The following is an 11,231-nucleotide window of genomic DNA, read 5'->3' as shown; positions in this document are numbered from 1 at the left end:
TTACAAACACAGATATTGATGTTCCGGGTGATTCGGCATCTAAACTGAGTGAGAATGTTAGAGTAGCTAGTCCTTATGGAGATCCTTCAAGTAACATGCTAAGAGATGATGATCCAAGTGGTGCAATATTCCTGCGCACAAACTGGCAGTTGCAAGGGTACTTACAAGAGCAAGATGATATAATTGAAAAGTATGCATCTTGTAGGCCTTGAACTTCTCTTGATATATTTGAATATGGAATTGTAGAAGTGCCTTTCATCTATAGTAAATTTCATTTTTTATTCTTGTTGCAGGAATGGAGTTCCTGTCTCTTTGAATGGGTTTGAAATTGTTCTACGACAGCTACAGAAGTTGGCACCTGAACTACATCCAGTAAGCTTAGGAGGTTATTTTTTGTGTTATTTATGGGCTTCATTTTTTTTTGTTATTGCTGATCTTGATTTTTACATCCATCTAGGTTCACTTTCTGAGCTACTTGAATTTTAATTTGGCTGAATTAGACCTTAGCTTCTTATCCCAGGAAGGAGAAAAAGGTACTGGTTGCTGCTAGTGTTAGTGAGTGTTAAAAGAGAACACACTGTTTAAAGGGTTGCGTTTCACTTTTTATAATTGGCATATTATTTTTCCAGGCCGCTGCTGTGGCACACTCCCTCTTCTGCATGTGCTACAAGTACAATCTGCAAGTTGAGAATGCTTCAGTTCTTCTTTTACTTGCTGAAATTCACAAGGTAATGTGATCATATTATTTGACACACTTTTGGTTTGTGTATTCTCTGTAAGTTTTTAGAAAATAAAAATTGTATGGAGCAAAATATTCTAAGACAGTAGAATTGGGGAGAAAAGAAAAGTTAAGGAAATGCTTGGGTAGATCCATAGATGATGTCTGTGTTTGTATATAGGCATGAAACAGCACCATGGTTTCATCTAAGGCAAAAATTTGTCATGAGTCGTGATTATTGATGCATATCTTTTATATTCTTCAATTTATACTAGCTGATGATATATATATATTTTTTTTTTGTGTATACTTTTTATGTGAGATATTGAAACAACCTAAATGATTGACTACATTGTGCCAGCATTCCTATTGTTGTCTGTTCTCTACTTTAAATCCGGAAACGCAGTTCTAGGCCTTCCATATGCATTAGCAAGCCTTTCATTCTGCCAGTCATTTAATTTGGATCTTCTAAAAGCCTCTGCTACTCTTACTCTAGCTGAGTTATGCCTCTCTCTTGGATCAAGCCATGCGTTTTCACCATAGTAAGTTAAGTTCACGTGAAGTTGATAACTGCACATGAGTTTTCACCATATTCTATACCTTTGGTGTACACTTAGTATAGTCCTTCTTATATACACACTAATTTGACAAGTGGCTAACTAAAAGGGCAAACTATTCATATAGATGGCAAGTTGGAATACTAATGAAGTAATGAAGATTAAAGCCATGTTGGAGGAGGGACAACCTCGCTTTAAGGAGGAATGCTGCATCTATAGGGTGCCCCATGAGATCCGCAAGTTTAATGAAGATGCATACACTCCAAAGGTTGTTTCCATTGGTCCTTTGCACCATGGAAATGAAAAATTGCTAAACATGGAGGATCAGAAAAAATTATATTGCAGACAATTCATTGAAAGATCGGAGACAAATAACTTGGAAAGTTCTGTGAGTTGCGTGTGAGAGCTGGAGCCAAAGGTTTGTTCTTGTTACTCAGATAACATCAAGCTTAGTGAAGAAGAACATGTTAGGGTGATATTGGTGGACTGCTGCTTCATATTAGAGCTTTTACTCAAGTACCATTTTAACCAGAGGACCAGTCATGATGCCATTTTTCTGTCACCATGGTTACAGACCTATGTAGACTTAGATTTGGTGTTGCTCGAGAATCAAGTTCCTTTCTTTGTTCTTGAGAAGCTTTTCAATCTAGATTTTCCTTCTACTTTGAATAGTGGCAACCCAAGCCATCCTTCTTTATTATTAAGGCTCGCTCTTGTTTATAAGGTTCCTCACAGTACCATTCCCGGTTATATTGATGAGCTAACCTTAACCGGTGTTGGTAACATAACTCATTTCACAGATTTATCAAGAAAGTTTCTATTAGCATCCTCTCACTTATTCCAACCATCAGCCTCTGGATGCTCAAGACAAGCACAGCTAACACAACTCTATAGTGCAACTGAGTTGAAGGAAGCAGGAGTGAAGTTTGAGGTAAACAAAAATAGTAAATGCTTACTGGACTTGGAAATTACAGGTCATACTCTGAGAATTCCTTTTACTAGAGTGCATGACTGGACTGAAGTTGTTTTGAGAAATTTGTTAGCTTTCGAGCAATGCCATTGTATCAGTCAATCCTATCTCGCTGACTATATCTTTTTCTTGGATTTTCTTATCAACACAGAAAAAGATGTAGATTTGCTGATTAAGAAAGGAATAATTGAGAATTGGTTAGGTGATAGCAATGCAGTGGCTACAATGTTCAATAGTCTTGCAGTGAATCTTGTCAATGTAGGTTTTAATGTGAAATATTCCTGTATTTTTAAAGGCTTGAATGCTTTTTGTAAGAAACCTTGGAACAGAAAAGTAGCAACTTTGAAGCGCGACTACTGCAACACTCCATGGAAGACGGTAGCTTCAATTGCTGGAATTTTTCTACTTATTCTCACTGTTATTCAAACAGTGTTTTCTATCTTCCAAGGAGTACATTAGTTACTACATTAGTTACTATATTAATTGACATGTTTGTTATTCAAACATGTTCAATGAGAATTTAATTTCTTGGATGTGAGAAAAACATGAATTTATTATAGATGATTGATAGTTGAGACAATAATTCATACAAAAAAATAGTCTAAGCCAAACTTGGAGGCCAGGTGAACTACTGAATCACTGAATTTTGCTTTCTTCCAACACAAGAAATGGTCATATGAAAGGGAGAAAGAAATGTTTAAAAACTCTGATTAATCACATGGGGAAAAAGCCTCAAAGAATCAATAATTAATTCACAATAATAAATTATATGAAAAAGAATCATTACATGTTACAGATTTCTTAAAAAACAATCTATTTATTAGTGAGGATTAAATACAACTTTTGCATGATGTAATATAAAAGTAATAAAATCAGGATAACTTTTGCAGCCATCTGTGTTTTGTAAGCACTACAAACACACATACAATTACAATGGGTCATCAAGGACATATTCTGACTAAGAAACTAGAAACAAGAGTTTACCAAGTTCATGAACAAGCCAACTACTACACAGTTCAAGTTGATGGAACATGCGATGTTATTCTGTATTTTTTATGCGATTCGAATCCAGAGAAATCACTTTCAATGCACAAGCTTAGGACACCTAGCTAGCAGCTTCCCCTTCATATGAATTTTAATGTTCAATATTTCTGCATGTTTGAGATGTTGAATGATTTCTGTAATCATCCTTGGAACAAAAAAGTTGCCACTTTGAAGCTTGATTACTGCAACACTCCATGGAAGATAGTAGCTTCAATTGCTGGAATTTTTCTCCTTATTCTCACTATTATTCAGACAGGATTTTCTATCCTCCAAGTAGTACTAGCTTAATGCATGTGCTTTCTAGCTTGGATGATGATTATATACTAATGTGTCAATCACTCATGGTATATCTTGAGGCTGAGCCTTGAATAAATATGTTTCTTATTTCATAATCTCAGTGATACTTGCCTTAGAGCATCGAAGAAAAAAAAAAATGATATACTTGTCTTATATTTGCAAGCTAAGATCATTATACTTGTCTTTATTTTTTTCCCAATCTCAGCTATATTGATCTCATGTTGAATGATGCTCTTGACATTTGGAACTGTGGTTGCATAACACAACTTGTTTTTTTATAAGGTTGTGTGTCCTATTCCACCCATGCTATACAATCTTTTGTGATGCTTCCATAACTTTTGATTGTAAAACAATGATTACTGACACAAGGTTCAACTTGTACCGAGGCAAAGGCCACACTCTCATATCGTTTCACTTTTCAAATACACAAAGGCTGAAAGGTGAGTGTGCCTTATTATATCGCATTATCCTCCAATATTTTTTTAAACTTTCTGCTAATATTAACTGATATAAAATCTATCTATGTAAATAGCATCTATGTAATCAAATAATCAATTTCATAATTTCTTCCATAGTGTTGTAACAAATAAGTATATAAAATTCTAACTAAAAAGGAAAAGTATTAATCTATTCATATAGATGGCAACTCCGAATCCTAATGACGTTGTAATGAAGATTAAAGCAATGTTGGAGAAGGGACAAGCTCGCTTTACAAAGGAATGTTGCATCTACAGGGTTCCCCACAACATCCGCAAGCATAAAGAAGATGCATATATACACTCCAGAGATTGTTTCAATTTGTCCTTTTCACCATGGGGATGAAAAATTGCTAAAGATGGAGGACCATAAAAGATTATATTGCAAACAATTTATTGAACGATCCGGGACAAACAAGTTAGAAAGTTTTGTGAATTGCGTGCAAGATCTTGAGCCAAAGATTCGTGGTTGTTACTCAGATGACATCAAGCTTAGTAAGGAAGAACATGTCATGGTGATCTTTGTGGATTGCTGCTTCATATTAGAGTTTCTACTCAGGTACCATTTCATGTTTACACATGGCGATGATGCTATTCTTTTGCCACGACGGCTAAGGCTTTATATACGATATGATTTGTTGTTGCTTGAGAATCAAGTCCCATACTTTGTTCTTGACAAGCTTTACAATCTAGTTTTTCCTTCTAACTTCATTGGTGTGAGCCAAGACAGGCATCCTTCGTTGTTAAGTCTCGCTCTTTATCATATAGTTCCTGGTGGAATAATCTTTCCTGGTGATTTTAAGGGTGAGTTATCGGTATCCAATGTTGGTGGAATAGCTCATTTCACAGATCTTTCTAGAAAGCTTCTGTTATTGTCCTGTAACTTATCAATCTCTAGATCTTCAAGAGAAGCACAGGTAGCACAAATTTATAGTGCAACTGAGTTGAAGGAAGCAGGAGTAAAGTTTGAGGTAAAGAAAGCTAGTCAATGCTTACTAGACTTGCAACTTTCTGGTCATACTTTGAGAATCCCGTTCTTTAGAGTGGAAGATATGACTGAGGTTGTTTTGAGAAATTTGTTAGCTTTCGAGCAATGTCACTGTATCAATGAATCCTATATCGATGACTATATTGCTGTGTTAGATTTTCTTATTAACGCAGACAAAGATGTAGATTTGCTTATTAAGAACGGAATAATTGAGAATTGGTTAGGTGATAGTAATGCAGTGGCCAAAATGTTCAATGGTCTTGGAGTGAACATTATGTATCCAGATTTTAATGTGCAATATTCCCTTCTTTTTCAAAGGTTAAATGCCTTTTGTGCACGCCCTTGGAACAAAAAAGTTGCGACTTTGAGGCACGATTATTGCAACACTCCATGGAAGACGGTAGCTTCTATTGCTGGAATTTTTCTGCTTGTTCTCACTGTTGTTCAGACAGTATTTTCTATTCTCCAAGGAGTACACTAGTACTAGATTAATGTTTATGTTGTGTAGCTTGGATTGGATGATTATATGCTCAATTCTCAATATGGTGTAGTAGTTTTGATATCTTTGTATTTTGGAAGAATTGAAGTGTTTATCATAAACATGTGGCCACTTTATTATGTAATTATTGAAGACCACTGCATATGGCATATCCCTTCTCTGTAATTGTGTATCAATTTTGAATGTGTTGCTTTGGAGTTTCTATGCATTATTTTCACATGTTTATTCTGAAATTAGTATTCAAACATTATATTCTATCTTAAAAAGAGCGAGAGCTTTTTAATTTCAATTGTAAGATAAAGATTAATCATCCAACAAAGACAAAATGCCATATAGTCATGATTTTCCTCAATGTACCGATTAAAAGCTAGAAATGATACAAAATAGCAAAAGTTTTTAAAAAGAAATACTAACCAGCATGACATGAAACAGAGTAAAAGATTAGCATATCTGGAAGAGATACCAATAATTTTAAGAGAAGACAATTATACAGGACTCAACCATTGAACATGAAACATCATGATCTTTACCTGCTCCGGAAACATTTGAAGCTTTGGAACAATAATGCTCCGAAATCAATTGGTAAGGTGATGTGCAGCAGTGGCTAAATTGTTCAATGGTCTTGAGAAGAACATTATCCATGAAACTTTTAATGCTGAGTATCTTTGTATCTGTATAAGACTTGAATGCTTTCTGTAAACATCTTTGGCACAGAAAAGTAGCCACACTCTTGTAATGCCAAAAAGAAAAGCTAGCAGTAGTAAATTTGTAATTACTAATGTGTCAATGACTAGTCATACTGTAGTATCCTTTAAGGCTAAGCCTTGTATAGATATGTTTCTTACTTCATAATCTCAGTGATACTTGCCTTTGAACATCCAAGAAAAATTAAAGGGATCATATACTTGTCTTTGTTTTGCAGCTAAGATGAGCTTCTTTTCCCAATCTCAGCTATATATCTATCTCATGTTTTCTATAAGCTAAGAAAAAAATTTAACTGAACTATAAAATCAATCTCTGGCAGAACAATGATTCTAAACTAATTTTCTATATATCAGTGACAATATCAAGAAGAACTAGTAAAAGTGAATAACAAGAAGTACAAATCAACATGCCATAACTTGCATAATAAGTAATACACTAGCTATATTCATTAAGATCTCAAGAATTTTGTTATCTAAATAGAAAAATTTTCCTCCAAGGACTGACTTTGGAAACAACCCCAGCCTCTGAACCATAACCAATTGCAAAACCATCCAACTTAGACTCTGTGAGGACAATCTCAGTTCTAATGACTGCAGCTTTATCCTCCACAATCTTGAGTTTCTCTCTTAGCTTAGAAGCTTCTTCGTTCCAATACTTCTCTTCCTCACGCAATGCTTCAATCCTTGCAAGATCGGCCGAAGATAGGACTTGTTCCATAGCAGGACTCAACCATTCCAAATCGAACTTCATGAGCTTTGCCTGCTCCCAATACATCTGCAGTTCTTGTTTATGGTTTATCCAATCTCTAATCCTAACATTATGCAACAGAAACAACAACCTTCCTAAGCTATCAAAAGCACTCTGCCTTAACATTTCAGAGTGTTTTCTCTGGCTTTCTATCAGATTTGGATTCTTGGTGCATGCTTCTTTGAGCAGTGGCAGAAATGATTTGTCAACCTGACACAATCCATAAAAATCCACCATCTTCCCTGATGGCCTAGGAATTGTAGAGGAGTAGGACTGTGCGACTTGGAGCTCCGAACTTGTTGAAGAAGAAGATTCTGGATACTCAGTTGCACCAAACAACCGACAAAGAAGTTGATGTAATGCCTCTTGCCATTGAAAATGTTCCTCATTATAAAGCGCATTCATATACTCACTGATATTGTCCCTATTGGTAGGTTTCTCTTTAAAGATTATCTTCCTAGCAGCATAACGGACCAAATCATGCATTAGCACATGGTCTTTACTTGTAATGGAAGGCATCAACAAGCTAGAGTCCTTGAGGCTAGTGATGGTTGCAATCACATCAGTTTTGCTGCACAACCTTAGTCTAATTACATGTTGGAACAGATCTTCAATGAGAATTTCATGATCTTCTGGATACATACCACATATTAAGAATATGATTTTAGTTTCTTTGCTTGCAAGTATAATATTATAGATCACCACTATTATTTGGATTATAAAATTAGTACTATCATCTTCCCAATTCAAACCCTTCCCTCTTGAACTCATTAAATCTTTTAAGACTTGTTTCCACAGGTAAACAGTTCTTGCTCTTAGAGCTGACCCCAATATTGAAATGGTAAGTGGTAATCCTTCACAGTGTGCTGAAACTTCCTTTGCTATAGCAAGTAAGTCCGGCTCGAACCGATCATCATGGATGCCTGCGCACCTCTTGAACAAATCCCAATTTTCTTCTAAAGTTAAAAGAAATAGATGAAAGCTGCGTTGACATCCCATCAAATATGCAACTTGTTGACTTCTCGTAGTTAAGAGGACTTTACAGTGATTGTTTAAAATCCCAATCTTTTGCAGATCAAGCTTATACCATAAGTCATCCAAAATTATGAGTACATGTTCTTCATTTCTTAATCTAAGTGATAGTTGTCTCTGTCTTTCAGCTAGATCGGATTCCTCTCCCAATCGAAGTCCTAACCCGGCAGCTATGTCACCTTGAATCCTCTTGACATTTTCAGCTGTCGTCACATGAACAGGTAGAACAAGGTCAAACATGTTCATCTCCTTTACTCTTTTACCTACATGCCTTGCTAAGGTTGTCTTTCCTACTCCACCCATGCCGTACACTGCCACACTGGAGATGCTATCATCTTGTAAGGCTTCCAAGATTCCATTGAAAGTGCTTTGTCTTGATTCAAAGTCAAACTGCATAAAACAACCGCCTTCAATTCTATCAACTTGAACTGTGTTCTTTACCTGTTCTTGTACTTGCTCAACTTTTGTCTCCAGTTTCCTCCTAAGATGTTCTGGTTTCGTCGTCAGAACATGTCCCTGATGACCCATTATAAAGCTCACAAGCACAGATATGGCAGCAAGTGCAAGGTGATGATGTATTACTCCAAATTTTCTCCCTTTCTGTAGGTTTAAACAATTGTTTCTTATCATATATAACAACAAATCATTTGATTCAGATAGCTGACTACACCTAGATATATATATGCTACTGGTCTTAAGAAAAAGTTTTGCAAGGTATATATGAATTCATGAAACCATACCTCAATTTGCTTTCCCAAGTTACTCAGAAGTCTTCAAGGACTCTTCTGTTGATCTCTTCTTGTGGTTGATCACCAGAAACAGAATATGGCAATACTGATTGATTGATAAAGAACAAAGTTACAAGAGATTCATCTCAAGTACTTGAAAAATGAAATCACCGCTATGATAGGTGAAAGTGAAACGCGTCTATCATAATCTGGTTATTAAAGAGTAAAGACCCTGCCAAAGTCATTTTTAGACTAAGAACTAGTTTAATGACCCGTGCATCACGGGAAACTTTAATCCTGGAAATGAATAAAAAAAAAACAAAAACAAAACAAAACCAAGGGTAAAGTGGCAAAGTCAATTTTAGACTAAGAATTTGAAAAAAAAAATCCTTTAAAGTGACCAGTTTAGTAAAGTAGTAAGTAATGTTTTATTCACCTTTGAATTTGTATCATTTATTATTTGTGAGCCTTATTATCTTAATCCAAAGATGATTAATGGTATAAATTAACTTCTTTTTTTCTAGAGTGACTAAATAATTTTAGAAGAGTTGTGATGAGTTTGGAAAACTCTTAATTAATATTTATGATGACTAAACATTATTTAAAATAATTAACTGCAAAAATTAATAATCTGATTTGATTAAATAATTTTTGTTGCAGGTTTTAATATTGGGCCGAAAAATGAGTTTCTGGCTTAAGCCCAATAACCAACCTTGTTACAAGTTTTTATACTAAGTGGCTGAAATTTTATATTGATGGGCCAAACTTAATGTTGATTACAACCAAGCCCATGGTTAATTTTTGATAAGAGCTTCCTTTGTTTGATCCGAAACAAAGTTCATCAGGAAAGCAAATGTTAACCAAACGGGCCAGTTTTAATTTCAAAGCTATAAGCCCAAATCTCATTTGTGATGTATGGTTCCAAACTTGGTCCGAAACCAAGGAAAAATGAAAGCAAAGTGCTTCCAACGGAACCAAGCCTTTAACCATGTGATGGATTTCAAAATCTATTACATTGTTAATTAATGCATGGGGAATATGAGAGAGAAAAATTCAGCTGAGTTGATTGATGGCTATTATGACAAACACGTCACTCTAAGCTAGGGAAGTAAAAGCAAGCTATTTTCATTTAATTTGTTTAACCACTTTGTATTGCTTTTCTTCAGATTCCTTTCTTTCTCTCATCTCTTTCTTCTTCTTTCTTCGGTCCTTGTCCAGGAAACAATGGAAGAAATGTTCTTCAACCAAGAGAAGGAAGAAGCTGCATGCATCAAGACCATCAAGCTAATGATGGCAAGAAAACATACTAAAATAAAAATGAGCTGTGGCTGAGATATTCACCATATTTGGTTAAGATTTGGTGATGTATCTTGAGCCTTTCATGCTCAAAAATGGACGATGAAGATTCGGCCAGCATGGAGGAGATTCTTGAAGCATGGCTTGTCTTTGATTCTGCTCAACCACCACAGGGAGTAGCTAGAGTGGCGAAGTGATGGTTGAAGGCAGAGATTAAAGCAGATGAAGTCATCATCATCATGAAGCATCAAGGGCCAGAAATCCATCTTGGAGAGCAAGCCAAGGATGGAGAGCTCGGATTGATGAAGGGTGATGATCAAGAAAGGTCCAGAGGTAATTGCATGTTGGGTTTTACATGGTTATCTCTTCTCTCTCTATGTGGCCGAACCGGTTCTGTTTGTTGAAGGAGGAAGAAGTTGGTTCGGTTTTGGCTTCAATAAGTGGAGGCTCCCCTCTTCTATAATAAGGGTGGACAGCCACTGTTTGAAGCAAGGAGAAAATTTGAGAGTGCAAGGCACAGAGTTCTCAGAGCTACCTGAGCTAACAGATTTCTCTTCTCCTTCAATGTATTCTGTTTAGTATTTTTCTGTTTAATTTTGTCATGTCTTGAGTCTCATGGAAAAAGACAAACAGTGAGGTTTGTATGAAAAAGCCATAGAGCGGAAAAAGGCAGAGAGTGCAAAATTAAAAGAAAAAGCCATAGATGTCTTAGAGTTTCTTTGTTCATCTATGTTGTGTTTTATGATTCTGTGGGAATCCCCTTGTAAGTTGGGTTAGCACTTTACAAGTTGTAATCAGATTGATTATAGTGAAATTCCATCATTGTTGTGATGGAGACTGGATGTAGGCTGCACTGCACTTAGCAGCTGAACCAGGATATATCTGGGTGTAATTTTCTCTCTTCTCTACTCCATTTCTGTTTTCTACTTCACAGGAGCAAAAACCAGAATTATCTCGTGCCAAGTGACGAGACAAAAAGAAAAGTCTCGTGGCTATGGACGAGACAAAACAAAAGTCTCGTGTGCAGTGAAGAGATAAAAAGAGTACAATCCTCCAGAATTAGTCTAACAAGTCAGCAAGTGTTATCAAGCAAAAAGATGGCTTAAGATTCAACCCCCCTTCTCTTAAGCCACTGAAACCATCAAGTTGAATCCTTAAAAATGACTCTAAAATT

General features: G+C 35.8%; 1 protein-coding gene and 2 pseudogenes across 3 annotated transcripts; 2 read left to right on the top strand and 1 right to left on the bottom strand.

Annotated features, from left to right (window-relative positions):
* Nucleotides 1-316: 316 nt before the first annotated feature.
* Nucleotides 317-2,789, top strand: LOC110264786 (UPF0481 protein At3g47200-like; annotated as a pseudogene). Its single transcript, XR_015892293.1, has 4 exons — nucleotides 317-372; nucleotides 458-533; nucleotides 630-728; nucleotides 1,403-2,789. The product of XR_015892293.1 is annotated as a UPF0481 protein At3g47200-like (transcript).
* Nucleotides 2,790-3,901: 1,112 nt separating this feature from the next.
* LOC107606519 (UPF0481 protein At3g47200-like) lies at nucleotides 3,902-5,691 on the top strand (annotated as a pseudogene). The gene is made up of 2 exons (XR_015892294.1): nucleotides 3,902-4,026; nucleotides 4,226-5,691. The product of XR_015892294.1 is annotated as a UPF0481 protein At3g47200-like (transcript).
* An 876-nt stretch (nucleotides 5,692-6,567) lies between these two features.
* LOC110264787 (disease resistance protein RFL1-like) lies at nucleotides 6,568-9,039 on the bottom strand. The gene is made up of 2 exons (XM_088493927.1): nucleotides 8,774-9,039; nucleotides 6,568-8,633 (listed from the first exon to the last, which is right to left on the bottom strand). Exon 2 carries the CDS (start codon nucleotides 8,559-8,561, stop codon nucleotides 6,723-6,725), a length of 1,839 nt encoding a protein of 612 aa, XP_088350053.1. The 5' UTR covers nucleotides 8,562-8,633; nucleotides 8,774-9,039; the 3' UTR covers nucleotides 6,568-6,722.
* Between the last annotated feature and the right edge of the window lie 2,192 nt (nucleotides 9,040-11,231).

The sequence above is a fragment of the Arachis ipaensis genome, chromosome B7, assembly GCF_059453495.1.
Source record: "Arachis ipaensis isolate K30076 ecotype BB chromosome B7, ASM5945349v1, whole genome shotgun sequence".
Lineage (NCBI taxonomy): Eukaryota > Viridiplantae > Streptophyta > Magnoliopsida > Fabales > Fabaceae > Arachis > Arachis ipaensis.
Note: the sequence above shows the minus strand (reverse complement) of the source record. Positions and strands in the feature narration are given on the sequence as shown.

Coding starts and splice junctions, on each gene's coding strand:
- LOC110264787 (XM_088493927.1), bottom strand. CDS start 8,561: ATGGGTCATCAGGGACATGTTCTGACGACGAAACCAGAACATCTTAGG.